The 17692-nt window shown below is 40.6% G+C and overlaps 1 protein-coding gene across 1 annotated transcript in view; it reads left to right on the top strand.

Moving 5' to 3' along the window:
* Positions 1-283: 283 nt before the first annotated feature.
* Positions 284-17692, top strand: part of rasa1a (RAS p21 protein activator (GTPase activating protein) 1a) — a 71381-nt gene continuing 53972 nt past the window's right edge. The window contains exon 1 of the mRNA XM_061986643.2: positions 284-1244. Coding sequence (XP_061842627.1) covers positions 781-1244 — 464 coding nt within the window. The 5' untranslated portion in view covers positions 284-780. The remainder of the gene's footprint in view (positions 1245-17692) is intronic.

Below are 17692 nucleotides of genomic sequence, written 5' to 3'. Positions count from 1 at the left end.
CCTGATAAGGCACACCTGTGAAGTGAAAACCATTTCAGGTGACTACCTCTTGAAGCTCATCGAGAGAATGCCAAGAGTGTGCAAAGCAGTAATCAGAGCAAAGCGTGGCTATTTTGAAGAAACTATAATATAAAACACGTTTTAAGTTATTTCACCTTTTTTTGTTAAGTACATGACTCCACATGTGTCCATTCACAGTTTTGATGCCTAGTTTGGATCGAAGAGCTCTGGGCTCGCTTGGCTATGTCTGCCGGGCGGCTGGAGGGGATTGGGCGAGGGGAGGGGAGACGGAGCGGGTAAGCAAGCCAACAGTCACCAACCTGCAAATCAACGCAAACTTCGCTTTAAAACAAGCCACAAATGTCTACTTTGACCCATCGATATGCTCGGACCGCGCCGTGGATTTAGGCGGCAGCAGCGTGTCGTTCATGGACACTTCTCGACACGGACGAGGATTACACACGGCACTGACAATAAAAACAACGAGGGTGAATTCCGAAAAAAGAAAAGTATTTTGAAATTCCGTCTTTAAACATGTTTGCGTCTCGATGAGAACTTTAATCCCAGGAAACAATGAAGACCGAGCGAAGAAAGAAGTCATCAAGTGTGTGTTAGCCATCCTTACCGTTAGCTAACCTGCTAAGCAGGGTTAGCTCGTCGGCTAACGCGAGCTACGTTTTTTTTTTTTTGGACTAAGTTTTTATTGTTGGAGTATAAGCACTGACGAAGTGTTCCAACAAGAGAGGGGAAGGGCGGGCTCCCTTCTGGACTTTCCCCGGAATGATGGCAGCGGAGGTCAGCAGCGAAGAGACGAGCTCGGTCACAACAGGCGGAGGCCCGGAGACAGCGGCCCCGTCCCCCTGCTGTGCCCAGTCGGCCAGAGTGAGAGCGGCTGATCTGGGTCAGAATTCTAACACATCCCCGGACTCTCCCCCGGATATCAGCATGATCTACCCGCTGTCCAGTGGCGGAGGTGGACTGTCGGGGTTGCAAGGATCGAGCTCAGGGAACTTGGGCGGCATGTGCGGCTCTCCCACTTCGGAGGCACCGCCGGCCAGTCGGATTTCACCCACATCTCCAGGCCCGGATGGGGGGACCGACTTACCTCCACTACCGCCGCCGCCGCCTCCGCCGCCTGGTTTAACGGGTCTCGGCGGTACTCTGGACGAAAGCGACATGCAAGATGGGCCGGAGTACGAGGAAGAAGAGGTGGTGTTCCCACTCTCTGCACCTCCCTCTAACCAGTGAGTATCCGAGAAGTGTGAATGAAGCCTTGCTCAATGGCACCTGGGAATAAACATTGTTACTCCTCATGCCCTTCTTCGTAATTGTTTCAAAAATGGAGCTGTGCTTAGTAATGACTTTGATTACATGTGCTGAGTTGTCTCTGGACCAATACAGCTTTAATAGGCACTGTTATTCTTAATTTAAAGGGGAACCGCACCTCTTTTTTGAATTTTACCTACCATTCATAATCCTTATAAAGTTAAAGTACCAATGATTGTCACACACACACACACACACACAAGGTGTGGTGAAATGTGTCCTCTGCATTTGACCCATCCCCTTTGATCACCCCCTATGTGAGACAGACATGAACACATGTATTTTTCTTTTTTGATGCATTCTAATAACCTGACTCTCGGCAGATCCTTGTAGTTCGTTGAGCTCCACACAAGGATCTGGGACATCTGAATAAGATATCTATTTCAGAAGGCGGGGCCTTGTAAAAAAAAAAAAATTGTATGTGATTGGATAAACCACTTGTCCGTAGGGCTGGGCGATATATCGCGGGTTGGTCTCTTTGCGATATAGAAAATGACTATATCGTGATATTCGAGTATGCGTTCTCACTCAGTTGCTTTTAGCTGCGGGCATTAAACTACATGTTCTACTCGCTCTTTCTTGTCTCTCCTTCACACAGACAGCAAGCGCACCTTCTTACACACGTCACATACTGTCACGACATACGTCACATACGTATACGCCCTCGCGGAGCAGAGAGGTAGCAGCATGGCTAACGTTAGCTGTGATGCTAGCGGTAATACGAGCGAAAGTAGGTGCGAATCTGGTAACAAATGAAGGAATAATTAATTCCCCCAAAAAACATCATCTGGCGGTGTTTGGCTTCAAGTGGGAATATGTCGAACAGACAACCGTTATTAGTCAAGTGTGGGGCGAAAGCGTTGCTATAAAAAGTAGCATTACTGCTAATATGTAGCGTCATTTGAAAAGTCACCTTTTAAAGTACCACTGATTGTCACACACACACACTAGCTAGAGAATGAAGAGTGCTTACACCGCAGTCAACATCTCCGTTCGGTGCCACACGTCCACACCATCAAAATGCCGAGGCAAACATTTCCAGATCAACACAACTAAAAAAATATTTTTTTTTAGTTTTGATTTCCTTCTCTGCATGAAAGTTTAAAACGAGCTTATATTAATGCAGTATGAAGAAGAATGTTTTAATGTAGACACATAGAATCATCATACTGCTGTGATTATATGCATCAAGTGTTCATTCAAGGCTAAGGCAAAAATATCGAGATATATATCGTGTATCGCGATATGGCCTTAAAATATCGCAATATTAAAAAAAGGCCATTTCGCCCAGCCCTACTTGTCCGTTATCTTGAATGACGTGCTACTTCAACCACTCACATCGAAATCAACCCGTGACGCTGATGAGAGCGACACTGGGAAATCCAAAACAGAACAGCCGACATATTGGATAACAACAGAGCGAAAAGTTTGAGAACTTTTACTGAAACAACGCAGCAATGTCAGTAGACGATCGATGTTGTTTGTGCAAAGAAAATATGCAGAATCAATGTCAGCACACGACTGCTCCCTGCGTGCCACTATTGTTGTTTGAATCAAACAGTCGCTTCGGCGCTACGTCACATCTATGAAATCCCGCCCGGCGATCCTGATTGGTTCATTATTTTTTGCTATCTTGAAGGAGTTTGCAATGCCCTCGAGCCCAGATCCTTGTGTGGAGCTCAGCGAACTACAAGGATCTGGGGAGAGTCAGCTTAGCATTTTAACTCGTAAATAAACATAAACAAAAGCCAGCTAACAATGGAGCCAATGGTAATCGCTCTATTCCGCATATAAAGCACTCTAAAAAACCTCCATAAACATTTCATTAGTGTTGTCTCGATACCAATATTTTGGTACCGGTACCAAAATTATTTTGATACTTTTGAGTACTTTTCTAAATAAAGGGACCACAAAAATTGCATTATTGGCTTTATTTTAACAAAATATCTTATGGTACATTAAACATATGTTTCTTATTGCAAGTTTGTCCTTAAATAAAATAGTGAACATACATGACAACTTGTCTTTTATTAGCAAGTAAACAAACAAAGGCTCCTAATTTAGCTGCTAACGTATGCAGTAACATATTGTGTCATTTATTATTCTATTATTTTCCATCCATCCATCCATCTTCTTCCGCTTATCCGAGGTCGGGTCGCGGGGGCAGCAGCCTAAGCAGGGAAGCCCAGACTTCCCTCTCCCCAGCCACTTCGTCCAGCTCCTCCCGGGGGATCCCGAGGCGTTCCCAGGCCAGTCGGGAGACATAGTCTTCCCAACGTGTCCTGGGTCTTCCTCGTGGCCTCCTACCGGTCGGACATGCCCTAAACACCTCCTTAGGGAGGCGCTCGGGTGGCATCCTGACCAGATGCCTGAACCACCTCATCTGGCTCCTCTCCATGTGGAGGAGCAGCGGCTTTACTTTGAGCTCCCCCCGGATGACAGAGCTTCTCACCCTATCTCTAAGGGAGAGCCCCGCCACCCGGCGGAGGAAACTCATTTCGGCCGCTTGTACCCGTGATCTTGTCCTTTCGGTCATAACCCAAAGCTCATGACCATAGGTGAGGATGGGAACGTAGATCGACCGGTAAATTGAGAGCTTTGCCTTCCGGCTCAGCTCCTTCTTCACCACAACGGATCGATACAGCGTCCGCATTACTGAAGACGCCGCACCGATCCGCCTGTCGATCTCACGATCCACTCTTCCCTCACTCTATTATTTTGTCAAAATTATTAAGGACAAGTGGAAGAAAATGAATTATTAATCTATTTGTTAATTTACTGTTTATCTGCTTACTTTCTCTTTTAAAATGTTCTATCTACACTTCTGTTAAAATGTAATAGTCACTTATTCTATTTTAAAAGAATAAGTGACTGTTGGATGATACTAATGTAAAGTATCATCCAAAACTTTACATTAGTTTTGGATGATACCACAAATGTGGGTATCAATCAGATAGCAAGTAGTTACAGGATCATACATTGGTCATATATAAAGTCCTCATGTGTCCAGGGACATATTTCCTGAGTTTATAAACATAATATGAATTTAAAAAATTTAGATTTAGAAGTAGCTAAAACATTGCCGACTGGGGCTGGAATTTAGCCGCTAGCTAGCCATGTCTTAAAGCACCTCTTCTGGTGGGCGTTTCAGTGTTATAACTTCACCTTTATCGTTAGTTTTTAAGCCAAAATGCGTCCATTGTCCCTTTTCTGTCTATACACTGTATCTGTTTGAAAACTACTCCATGATTGTGCACTGCGGCACATGCTCGTAAACCAGCAATGACACGACGTGACGACGACGGAGGTGCGGGGGGTGCCAGACCGGTACTTTTCAGAGGCGGTATAGTACCGATTATGATTCATTAGTATCACAGTACCATACTAATACCGGTATACCGTACAACCCTACATTTGATATACACGCTGTAAGTATATATGTAATGTAGTAACAGGCACATTCATAATAACACTTAATGTTTATGTATTTTGGTCATTTTAAAGCCCCATTTAAGAACTTTTAGTTTTGGTTGATTTTGGCGGCACCAGTGGATCAAAGCGGTAGTGTTTTTTTCCAGAAGGAAGACCACATTTCCCATGAGGACTAGCGCATATGGCATCAAACTCACATGATGTCTGCTGTAATATTGGCACAAACATTACATTTCTAATGGCTATGCTGACTATCAAGAAATTATCTTGGATTGCGCTACAAACATGATTCTACTACCAAGAATGTATCAAGGTGGATGCAGGTCCAAAGAAAAGAAAGATCAACAGGAGAGTTTTTTTCGATTTCCGATAGCTAACATTAGCATTATCATTTCAATGAGCATCGAAAGTCACTTACTAGTTCAGCAGGAAGAGAGCCAAAGCAGCATCAGCTGAAAATCCATCCTCATTTTTGAGCTCACGCCACCGATTGAAAGCTGGTGCAATGTTGGTCCTTGACTGTCCATTTGTCCGGGTAGGCTCCGTTTTTCTTTTTTTGTCTTCTCAAACAAAACTTTTTGTTCCTTTGGTTGTTTTGCAGCTTTGGTCATGACAGCAGTAATTGCACGTAAGCCGCCTTCTTCTTCTTTTAGTTTTTTGGCGGCACGCAGGCGTTCGCATCGACATCCATCTTCTTAAAAATTTAGGGAAGGGGCAGTGACGTATGCTGTAAAGCAAGTCAGCACATTTGTAGTTTTTTGCATGGCAGGCTTCCTGCCACCCTCCTCAAGGTCGCTAAAGGCCAGGGAAAGCGATACAGACCCCTCAGGCCATGACAGAGGTGTCCGTCAACTAGTTGTAAGTTGATATATTATCCCAAAAGTTTTGAAAATATTTTATGAAGGTATTTAGTGCTGCTTTAAGCATACGTTAGCATATTAATTTCAAAGACACATCACAATGTTCGCTTTTCCCTTCAACGATAACTACTAATCATGCAGACTTCATGAGAGCCATCACAAACTACTTTGGGACAAGTAATGGACAGACTTTGATGACATTTTAAGGAAAATGTCCAAAAGAGGTCCTGGAACAAGTGCTTTTGTAGTAGTTATTAATATTCATATATGAGCTTGTCAACATATTTATTGTTGACATTCAGTCTGTCACCATACACAATAGGTTGCATTCACATGATGTCACGTCCGGCTCATTAAATATGTGAGACCAGCGAGCGTCTGTTGTCATAGCGTTCTTGACGGCATTTTGTCTTTCTCGAAGAAAAATGCCCTATGCTTGCGTTGTTTTAGGCTGTTGTAACCGTTCAAAATGCAAAAAGGATAAATGTTTTGTCAGAGTTCCTCGAGAGGTAATCAAGAATGGCAAAAGAGTGCAAGATTTTACGAAAAACGACAAGAAAAATGGCACGCACTCCAGTCCAAGGGAGCAGATCGAGTCGAAGAATGCACAAGTTTACAGTAATCACTTTGTTAAAGGTTTGTTTGATTTACTTTTAACGTTTAGTATTTCCCATTTAAGTATTATCTTGATACTATTTGTATTTTATTTCGGATTTCTAAAAACGCATTGTTGCTACAAGTTTTTTGTAAACCACCAACTCAGCAAGTCTAAAAAAAAAAAAAAGCAAATGTGAGCAAAATCTAAAAGAGTTAAGTAAGCTTTTACTAAAAGCAGCAATCATAAATTAAGCTTTCAACACATACACAATGTTGACAGCTATAGTTATATTTTCATAAAGATGGGGAAAACATGCCAACTCGTAAACAGCAAGTGCAACAAATGTATCTGTATGTGAAGCTAAATCATGAAATGCAACCTTACCCGAACAAAAACGATGCATGATTTATTTGGGAGAGTCTTGTTACTAATTTCCTTGACGCAGCCATGTGCAAATAAGTTGTAGATCTCCATGCTTCTCCAAGTTTTCATCTGTTTTGTAGTGTAGAATGACGTCCGGAGCACCAGATAGTTCGACTTGTCTAGAATCCTTCATATCACTCGACAATTTTTTTGCGCCTTTATATATGGACCAATATTGAGCCACAACAGGTCTCGCAACTACGGGATGCATAACGTAACCCCAGCCTCTACTGTAGCGTCTATTCTATGCGCCTTATAATGCGGTGCGCCTTATAATGCGGTGCGCTTTATATATGAACAAAGTTTTAAAATAGGCCATTCATTGAAGGTGCGCCTTATAGTGCGGAAAATACGATAACATTTGGTAGCCAATTTTTACGGGTAACACATTTTATCACAACAACATAACCTTATATTTTTGAGCCTGAATATAAGGAGGAAGAGGTACAAGTTAAGAAGCTGTGCGGAAAAAAAAAATACAAACTACGAACATAACATCACTTACTTTACAATGTCTGCTCTCACTGGGTTGCCGATGGATGGGATGTTCATATCTTCTCGTTTATGCAGAATGAATCATAATCCACCAGGAGGTGTAAGAAAAATGGTGGCCGCAAATGAACGTTTTTTGTGTCTTTCTTGCCATTTCTGGGTCTAAGTTGGTCTGTGTTGGTGCTTACAATAACAATATTGCTAATACTTGGTCAATATTCCGGTCACAACATGTAAATGGAGTATTGTTGGCATTTTTTTGGATGTTTTTTAGGAAGGCTTTATGAGTGCAATATAGTACTCCCATTAATTAGCTTTATTGTTAGCCACCTTGTACTTGCTGTATATTACAATTTTTAGAATGCATAAACAAGAACATATTCTTGTCTTACTTACATAGGGATTGTTAGTAATAGGCAACATTTTAAAAAGTGCAGTTCCCCTTGTAAGAATAATGACTGTGACTATTATAGGTATGCAGTGCTTCAAAGACAAAAAAAACTAGTTTAAAAGCGTTATGTCCTCTTTTATGAACAGAACTGAGTCTGTATTCTAGAGTGATAAACGTGGACTCTGTATTTAGATTCACCATGTGAGAGTGATTACAATCAAGCCTTGATGACATGGTATTAGAATTTCAAGTGACAGGTGCTTGCGTCATTCAGGGTGAGGCCAACATTTGTCATGCTGAAATCAGATGTAGGGCTGCACAATTAATCGTTTTTTAATCCAAATAGGATCATTTAATTATGACAAGGTTATAAGAAGAAACTTGTTAAATTGAATTTCCTGAAAACGCCTTCTTTCTGCTGGAGTGGTCTCCATAGGCATATGGCACGAGTTTCCCATTTATTAATTTATTCGTCAAAAGTAGGGCTGCAACTATCGGTTATTTTTAGTAAGCGAGTAATCCAGACGTTTTCAACGTTTTCCAGGCCACGGACCCCCAAACTGATGGCAAAATGGAGTGGCACCCCCTACATATGTCTTGTACACAATTGTGTTTTAAGTTAAACTGATCCAAAGGTACCTTGTTATTGTCCAATACTAAGGTATTCAAATACAGTATAGTGCCGTTAATAGCACATAGAGTGCTACTTGCTAGCTGGCAACTAGCAGGCTACTCGTTAGTTGCTAATTGGCAACTAGTGTGCTAGACCCCCTGTCAAAAGTAGGGCTGCAATTATCGGTTATTTTAGTAATTGAGTAATCTAGGCGTTTTCCAGACCAAGGACCCCCAAACGGTTGGAGAGTTGGAGCAGAGATCCCCTACATATATATCTTGTACAAAATTGTGATTTAAATTAAATCTGTCCTAAAGGTTTGATTGATTGATTGAAACTTTTATTAGTAGATTGCACAGTACAGTACATATTCCGTACAATTGACCACTAAGTGGTAACACCCGAATAAGTTTTTCAACTTGTTTAAGTCGGGGTCCACGTTAATCAATTCATGGTACCTTGTTGTTGCTCAATACTAAGATAGTATCTTAGTATTGATTGTATTAGTATTAGTATAGTATAGTATATACCAGAGGTGTGGACTCGAGTCACATGACTTGGACTCGAGTCAGACTCGAGTCATGAATTTGATGACTTTAGACTCGACTTGACAAAATGTAAAAAGACTTGCAACTCGACTTAGACTTTAACATCAATGACTTGTGACTTCACTTGGACTTGAGCCTTTTGAATTGACATGACTTGACATGACTTGCTACTTTCCCCAAAACCCAAAGATGAAAAAGTTATTCGGGAGCGCTCCGTATTTTTCATTGTGTACTTGTCTATCAGCGTTGCGTGTGTCAGCTGGTGTGGTCTCAGTACAACAGCCAATCAAATTAGATCTACTTTGTTTTCATCACACAGCATTCATCCAATCAAATTGCAGGACAACCAACGAAGAAGACATGTCCAAACCACACGCCAGTGAACAAAAAATGATACCTAAAATAATTTCGTTTGGGTATAAAAATTACGAGGTGGTCAACACAAAACGGTTTGCAGTATGCAACACATGCGGTTCGAAAATTACTGATGGAGAGGCAACAACTTCCAACTTCGTCCGGCATTTGAAGTTGCACAAAGAACGGTAAGTTTTGAATGTGAGATAACGTTTATTGGCTAAGTAACGTGACTTTTATTTGCTGTGTAGTTAAATCAGTGAGGCTGTAAACTCACTGCTAACGTTATAACGTTATTGCAAACACGGGAATCTGTTGCAGTTCACTACCTTATTCATACTTTTTGTTCAGTGATTTTTTTAAGCAGGGTTACGTTAGTCAATATATCACACGTAACGTTAGACGGCGGTCAGCAGCACCGCGTATTTTAGCCACCTAAAAAAAGACAAAAATAGTAAAATAAAGGTCAGTTAAAATGTATACTATATTATGAATATGTGTTCCGTTTTAGCTAGCTTTCTGACATACTGTTGGTTGTTTACCTCAGTGGTCCCCAACCACCGGGCCGCGGCCCGGTACTGGTCCGTGGATCGATTGGTATCGGGCCGCACAAGAATTTTTTTTTTTTCTTTTCTTTTTTTAATTAAATCAACATAAAAAACACAAGATACACTTACAAGTAGTGCACCAACCCAAAAAAACTTTCTCCCCCCTTTTGTTCTGGGCATTGAACATGAAGACTCTTCCTTCACTGTTCCGAGTGGCCATGAGAGTCTTGGCAGTGCCTGCCTCCAGTGCTCCAGTGGAGCGAGTTTTCAGCCATGGTGGCATCATACTACGCCCCCATCGTGCACAAATGACTGACAGACTCTTGGCTAATTTGGTCTTTTGCAAATGCAATGCAGCATAGGGCCCTGACATATAAAAAGTACAACTTTTTTGTTATGTTCACGTATATGTCATGTTTTTTCAATGTTAACACTTTTGTACAAATAAGTACATTTGCACTTTATTTTTTAATGTGTTTGTTCTGTAAAGGAATGAGTTAATGTTTAAAATGACTGGTTAATAGTGCTATTATAAAGTGCAATGTCAGCACAATTTTCTTTCCTGCAATTGAAAATGCACTTGTTTTAATAAATAAATACAGCGTTTGAAAAGCATACACAATCTGTGTTAATATATTAGTCTGTGGTTAAAAGTCTTCCCGGTAAGGTCTATTCAGGTGTACTGGAGAGGAGGCTACGCCGGATAGTCGAACCTCGGATTCAGGAGGAACAGTGTGGTTTTCGTCCTGGTCGTGGAACTGTGGACCAGCTCTATACTCTCGGCAGGGTCCTTGAGGGTGCATGGGAGTTTGCCCAACCAGTCTACATGTGCTTTGTGGACTTGGAGAAGGCATTCGACCGTGTCCCTCGGGAAGTCCTGTGGGGAGTGCTCAGAGAGTATGGGGTTTCGGACTGTCTGATTGTGGCGGTCCGCTCCCTGTATGATCAGTGTCAGAGCTTGGTTCGCATTGCCGGCAGTAAGTCGGACACGTTTCCGGTGAGGGTTGGACTCCGCCAAGGCTGCCCTTTGTCACCGATTCTGTTCATAACTTTTATGGACAGAATTTCTAGGCGCAGTCAAGGCGTTGAGGGGATCCGGTTTGGTGGCTGCAGGATTAGGTCTCTGCTTTTTGCAGATGATTTGGTCCTGATGGCTTCATCTGGCCAGGATCTTCAGCTCTCACTGGATCGGTTCGCAGCTGAGTGTGAAGCGACCGGGATGAGAATCAGCACCTCCAAGTCCGAGTCCATGGTTCTCGCCTGGAAAAGGGTGGAGTGCCATCTCCGGGTTGGGGAGGAGATCTTGCCCCAAGTGGAGGAGTTCAAGTACCTCGGAGTCTTGTTCACGAGTGAGGGAAGAGTGGATCGTGAGATCGACAGGCGGATTGGTGCGGCGTCTTCAGTAATGCGGACGCTGTATCGATCCGTTGTGGTGAAGAAGGAGCTGAGCCGGAAGGCAAAGCTCTCAATTTACCGGTCGATCTACGTTCCCATCCTCACCTATGGTCATGAGCTTTGGGTTATGACCGAAAGGACAAGATCACGGGTACAAGCGGCCGAAATGAGTTTCCTCCGCCGGGTGGCGGGGCTCTCCCTTAGAGATAGGGTGGGAAGCTCTGTCATCCGGGGGGAGCTCAAAGTAAAGCCGCTGCTCCTCCACATCGAGAGGAGCCAGATGAGGTGGTTCGGGCATCTGGTCAGGATGCCACCCGAGCGCCTCCCTAAGGAGGTGTTTAGGGCATGTCCGACCGGTAGGAGGCCACGAGGAAGACCCAGGACACGTTGGGAAGACTATGTCTCCCGGCTGGCCTGGGAACGCCTCGGGATCCCCCGGGAGGAGCTGGACGAAGTGGCTGGGGAGAGGGAAGTCTGGGCTTCCCTGCTTAGGCTGCTGCCCCCGCGACCCGACCTCGGATAAGCGGAAGAAGATGGATGGATGGATGGATGGATGTGGTTAAAAGGACTTGAAAGGACTCGAAACTCAAAATGCAGGACTTAGGACTTGACTTGAGACTTTCCAGTCTTGACTTTGGACTTGACTCGGGGCTTGCCTGTCTTGACTCGGGACTTGACTCGGGACTTGACTCGGGACTTGACTCGGACTTGAGGGCAAAGACTTGAGACTTACTTGTGACTTGCAAAACAATGACTTGGTCCCACCTCTGGTATATACTATAGTAGTATTAGTATTGTATAGATCTCAATTTTGTACACTGCTGCTGGAATTTTAATTTTCCTGAAGGAATCAATACCATTCTATCTATCTATCTATCTATCTATGTATCTATCCATCTATCTATCTATCTATCTATCTATCTATCTATCTATTAAAGACATACAGTATAGCGCCATTAGCTCGCTGGCAACTAGCAGGCTAGAGTGCTAATCTGTAGCAATTTTAAATGAACATAATAATACAATAATATAATATATTTATTAATGTTTTTATTCTAAAAAAACAACAAATCAACCAACAATTTCACGACCCCCCTGCAGGGGAGAGTAATCTATTGATTAATTTGTTCGATTGATCGAACAAAACACACTTTCAATGTGGTATTTCTGACATGCAGTAGAGCAGTTGTGTCTTTGTGGAAAAATAGTTAAAATAAGCAAATATTTCTCTAATGACCATTATTCATTCTTCTTATAAATGCGCATACCGTTGAAAATGCACTTTTATCACAGGAGTATCGCTATATGTTAGCTATATTTAAAAAAAAATTAAAACAGTTAACAAAACAGTGTAGATGGATGAACATGAACCAGGTAATAAATAACCAATACTGTGTATAAATAATACAATAAATATGATTTGAAATCTTAACAAACCAAACCAAACAAACATACTCTGCTAAAGTATGATAAGTTACAATGTATATAACTATTTAACACGTCTATATTTAAAAAGGTACTAATTAGAGGAGCAATGTTTGATTTTTGGACAAGCTTGTTAGCATTAACATACAAATTGTAGATGCTGACATGCCCTTACATGTGTTTGAATAAAACATTTATTATGCAAGTCAAACATAAAACATGGTGTTAGCTACCAAATAGACTCATTTTACCATAGTGTCTGTCTTTTTCAATTCTTTTGACTGGTCTTTTTTACAGTATAATTGTTTGAAGATAAACAGCGCCACATTTAAAGGACTCACCTTGGCTTATTTATAATATTAAATGAAAGTCTACTTTAAACAAAGAATTGTACCATATTGCATCGAATCAAATCCTATCATATCAAATGGTTGCATTTTATAATGCATCGTTTTCTGAATCGCATTGTTGTCTTGTATTTGGATTAAAATAGATCAAATGAAGGAATTAATGTCCTTTTAAATTGTATTATAGCTTCTGATAGTCACTGGAGGGTAAATGTTTGTCACTTCTTTTCTTAACTTTTGTTCTTGGTTGAGAGCAATACTTTCTCTTTAAACTCGATTGTAAATGTCAGCTTTACATGGGGGCAGATAAAGACGTGTACCGCAGCACATGGTGGTATCAGTCATAGTGAAGAAGATATTTTTCCTGAAAGGAAAGAAAAGTTAAGGTGTGGAACCTTTTCATTATGATTAATTGTTGTTTAATTATTTATTTCAAATTACAATTTCATATCACAGTTATCGTGACCAAAATTTTCACGGTTATCATTAATATCACGGAATTGTTGAATGTGCTCAAAAAGTACTTATACACACACTGAAATATTTTGAGCAAGTTATTTTCTTTTTTTACATCAGTAAAATAAATACACACATTGTCGGTCACGCTGTCAAAGAGCAAGTTCAATGTGCACAACTGACTATCTTAGTTGCTCAGACAGCAATGTGTTTAAGCTTGGATTGGGGTATGTAGTTTCCGAATGGGAAAATATGTTAATGTCTCTTGTTTTCAAGTTAGCATTTAAGCTAGTGAGCTACTGCCCGTCAGTCCGTGAGTTTATCAAAGTACAGTTATCAGTCACAGGTTTTTGATTATTTTAATGTGAGACCGTCAGGAGTTTTACAGTTTGATTGCCGTTTAACGTTAGATCCCTACTTGTGTCTATTCGAGTGGAGGCCACTATTATAGAACATGAAGTACACTCACTTTGTCTACCTTAACATTGTTGTTAGATCTATCCCTCCATCCAATTTCTACTACATGTCCCTCTCGGGGGGCTGGAGCCTTTCCCAGCTGCATTCGGGCGGAAGTCGGGGTATATCCTGGAGAAGTCGCCACCTCATCGCAGGGTCAACACAGTAGACAGACTACATTCACTCTCACACACTTGTGCCAATTTAGTGTCAAGCACGGGAATTGAACCCAGGACCTTCTGATTGTGAGGCACACGCACTAATTCCTGTTGCACCGCGCTGCCTCAAATCTTTTGATTGAATTCTCCAGAAAATACAATATTAATGAGTTGTATTACCAGATTTACATTGAAAGGATCAATTGAATTAAGCCTTCTAATGTTTGCTTTGCCCCATAATTGTCTCAGTTTTTATACTGTAGAAATAATACTGTTTATCCTTTTTTGCTCCCCTCTAGAACTGCACAAAACTTTATTCACATACTTTCTAAATCAATTTTTTTTCTATTTTACTTGACAAGCTGAGTCACAAACAAACAATACCATTTTACTAAAGGCCAGATGCTGCACTCTTTGCTGGTATGATGGCTAACACTTCTTACTCGTCTCCCTGTCCACAAGTGAGCCTTTCCTGCCAGGGCGAGGCTCCACTGTCCTGGTTCTCCTCGCTGATAGTACCAACAAGCTTTAGCAGTGGCTTTTATTATTCATCAGTTTTCTGGAAAAAGCAATTGCATTTGCATTCAACTTTTCTTTTAATCTGTCTTTTTCACGTCATCAATGTACTGTTTGGTGAGCAAGCGTGCCAAGTTTTCCACTTAATAATTTTAAGTCTTTCTGATTTTTCTATTGTTGCATTTCTATTTTAAAAATCACTGTCAACTGCCCTACTGCATGTCAGAAAGACCAATGGAAGTTTATTTCTTCTTTCGTTGAGGTGTCTCCTAATATCGATAATAGCAGTTATACAAATCATTTAGAAAACACATGGCTCTGAACATGTTGTGCCTGAATTATCTCAATATAATCACAGTCTCAATTCTAGGCAAAAAAAAAAAGATTCACATTTATTCCAGAATCGTGCAGCCCTAACCACTCTTCCGCTCTGCTAAGTCTCTAAGTGAAGTCATGGGAAGATGACACACGTCATTTTGAAGATGCTTGCGATCGCTGATTTTCATTAACATCAACTTCACCATGCAATTTTTTGCTGTTTAAATAATGTGTGTTTGACACATGGATAATTTAGAATCAGTCATTTCTGCACTGCAATATTAGAGCTGAGACACTTCCCTATCTCTACTGTAGACACTTTAATGACCATATCAGTCAGGCGTGCGTGCGAGTTTTGCAATAACGCTAATACACTCTTCGTATTTGTTATACTCACATTAGAGAAGTGCAGAGCTTTGTCATTTCATGCTGTCCTGCTGTGAGGTATGGATAGGCCTGAGTGCATATTGTAGATTCAGCTCTTATTTTAGGTGCTGCCCTATATCTTCCTGTCAAATTAGACTGAGCAAGTAAGGGAATTTTTTATTGTAGCAGAAAGTCGAAATAGACTCAGATACAATTTACTACATGTCAGAGTATTATTAACTCAATAGATTGTACGATGCTTAAACATTTAAACAATATTCATTTGTATACCAGAAAGTACTGGTAAAAGCATTAGTATGTTAACTTACAATTGTACTTTAACAAGTCTTTGGTTTATCATGTAAATACTGTAGTAGTTAAATTTGTTCTGTGATGCAGCTCACACCTTGAAACATTTGTATTGCTAAACAGCGTCACCTATTGAAATGAATTGAAATTAATTAAATTTGCGCTTTCAACGTGTAACGTGCCTTTGTTTAAACGTTTATTAATTTTCAGCCACATACAATAGACAGGAGTTGTCAAAAATACATCAAATGCTGTTTTCCCCCCCAACAAGTAAAATAAATAAAAAATACACATTATAAATGAAGTAAACAAAACTACAGACATATATTCACTTAAAACCACATTGAAAAAATACATCCGTCGTCGTGTCTTTCATAATGATTAGCAACAGGCAAAATTCCAAAAAAAGGACAGTTCCCCTTAGCATTGATAGATGCACATAAAATATTCAAAAGCCTTGAAAATAATATAGAAATAGTAAAGTATAATCTTCAATCTTCTTTAAAACAAATCTTTAGCTATGCTCAAATCCTCAGCTAATAACAAAAACACAAAATAACATGTAAAATAAAGTCACTGGTTAAAAAATACATTTTAAACATTAGCAGCAACTTGAAGATAATTTACCTTTAACAATAGTGTTTTTTTTAGCTCAGTATTTTTAGAACACCTTTGTTCCCTTAAAATTTAAGCCAGAAACACCAATTGATATTGTCAACTGCAGTGACAATATTGCCACTGTAGCTATACACCCTTTCAGATTGTGTACCTTTGTTGTGTCAGTGCTTCTTGAGAAAATGAGTTGGGACTGGGAAGTTCATTTAACAAATTCATTATTTCTGGCAGCTTTTTAAATCCGTATTTTTCATACCGTTACAACTAGGAACATATATATCTACACAAAGTTTATATTTTGGCAGAAATGTCTTCTCGATCGTGTCAAGTGCATCCTTCTCTTTCGCGTTGTTGATTTGATAGAATCACGTAAATTGCAAAAATATAATAAAGTATATAATTGTAATAGGGATGTCCCGATCCGATATTTGGATCGGATCAGCCGCCGATATTTGCAAAAAAATGCGTATCGGCAAGGCATGGGAAAATGCCGATCCAGATCCAGTTTAAAAAAAGAACTCCGGTCCGTGATTTCCAACGCACCGATTACAATAATACATTCCACTTTTCTGATGCTCCCCAATTTCCGTTCCGCATTTTCCAGCACACCTTCAACACATCCACAGGTCTGTTGATTATCACGCAGTTGCTTTTAGCTGCTGGCATTACACTACAGGCTCTTCTCACTCTTTCCTGTGTCTCCCTCTCACAGACAGCGAGCGCACCTTCTTACACACGTCACATACTGTCACGTCATACATCACATAGGTATACGCCCTCTCCCAGCAGAGAGCGAGGTAGCAGCATGGCTAACGTTAGCTGTGATGCTATTGCAGCCGCTAAGGTGCGCGCCTGCTCAAGCGTCCTCTGCGCACGGCAAATCTATGCCACGCACAAAATCAAATAAAAAAATAAGCGCATAACAATTTTCGACACAGACAGAGAAAACACTTTTCGTCATCATTGTTCAAATATTGTAACGTCTGTCGAGACGCTTATCTCCATTCGGTGACACACGCCCACACCATCAAAATGCCGAGGCAAACATTTCCACATCAACACCGTATGAAAAAAAAAGAGATTTTTTTAGTTGTGATTTCCTTCTCTGCATGAAAGTTTAAAAGTAGCATATATTAATGCAGTATGAAGAAGAATGTTTTAATGTAGACACATAGAATCATCATGCTGCTGTGATTATATGCATCAAGTGTTCATTCAAGGCTAAGGCAAAATATTGAGATATATATTGTGTATCGCAATATGGCCTTAAAATATGGCAATATTAAAAAAAGGCCATATCGCCCAGCCCTAGTTCAATGATGCCATTTCTGTTTGTCATGTATAATTTTGTCTATTTTGTGTTTATCCTTGAATAAACAGGTCAGTTTCTTGTTAAAACCCTTCTCAACATGATTCTGACAACTAAGTAGGCCAAATAACTTTAAACTTTAATACATGCTCGGATAGGCCAGTATCGGTCAGTATCGGTATCGGTCAGTATCGTTATCGGATCGGAAGTGCAAAAACAATATGGGTATCGGATCGGAAGTGCAAAAACCTGGATCGGGACATCCCTAGTACAAAGGGTGGCTATTTTGAAGAAACTAGAATATAAAACATGTTTTCAGTTATTTCACCTTTTTTTCATAAGTGCATACCTCCACATGTGTTCATTCATAGTATCGATGCCTTCAGTGACAATCTACAATGTAAATAGTCATGAAAATAAAGAAAACACATTGAATG

This window comes from Nerophis lumbriciformis, linkage group LG12 (assembly GCF_033978685.3).
Source record: "Nerophis lumbriciformis linkage group LG12, RoL_Nlum_v2.1, whole genome shotgun sequence".
NCBI lineage: Eukaryota > Metazoa > Chordata > Actinopteri > Syngnathiformes > Syngnathidae > Nerophis > Nerophis lumbriciformis.
The sequence above is the reverse complement of the archived record's forward strand: the minus strand, read 5'-3'. Positions and strand labels throughout refer to the sequence as shown.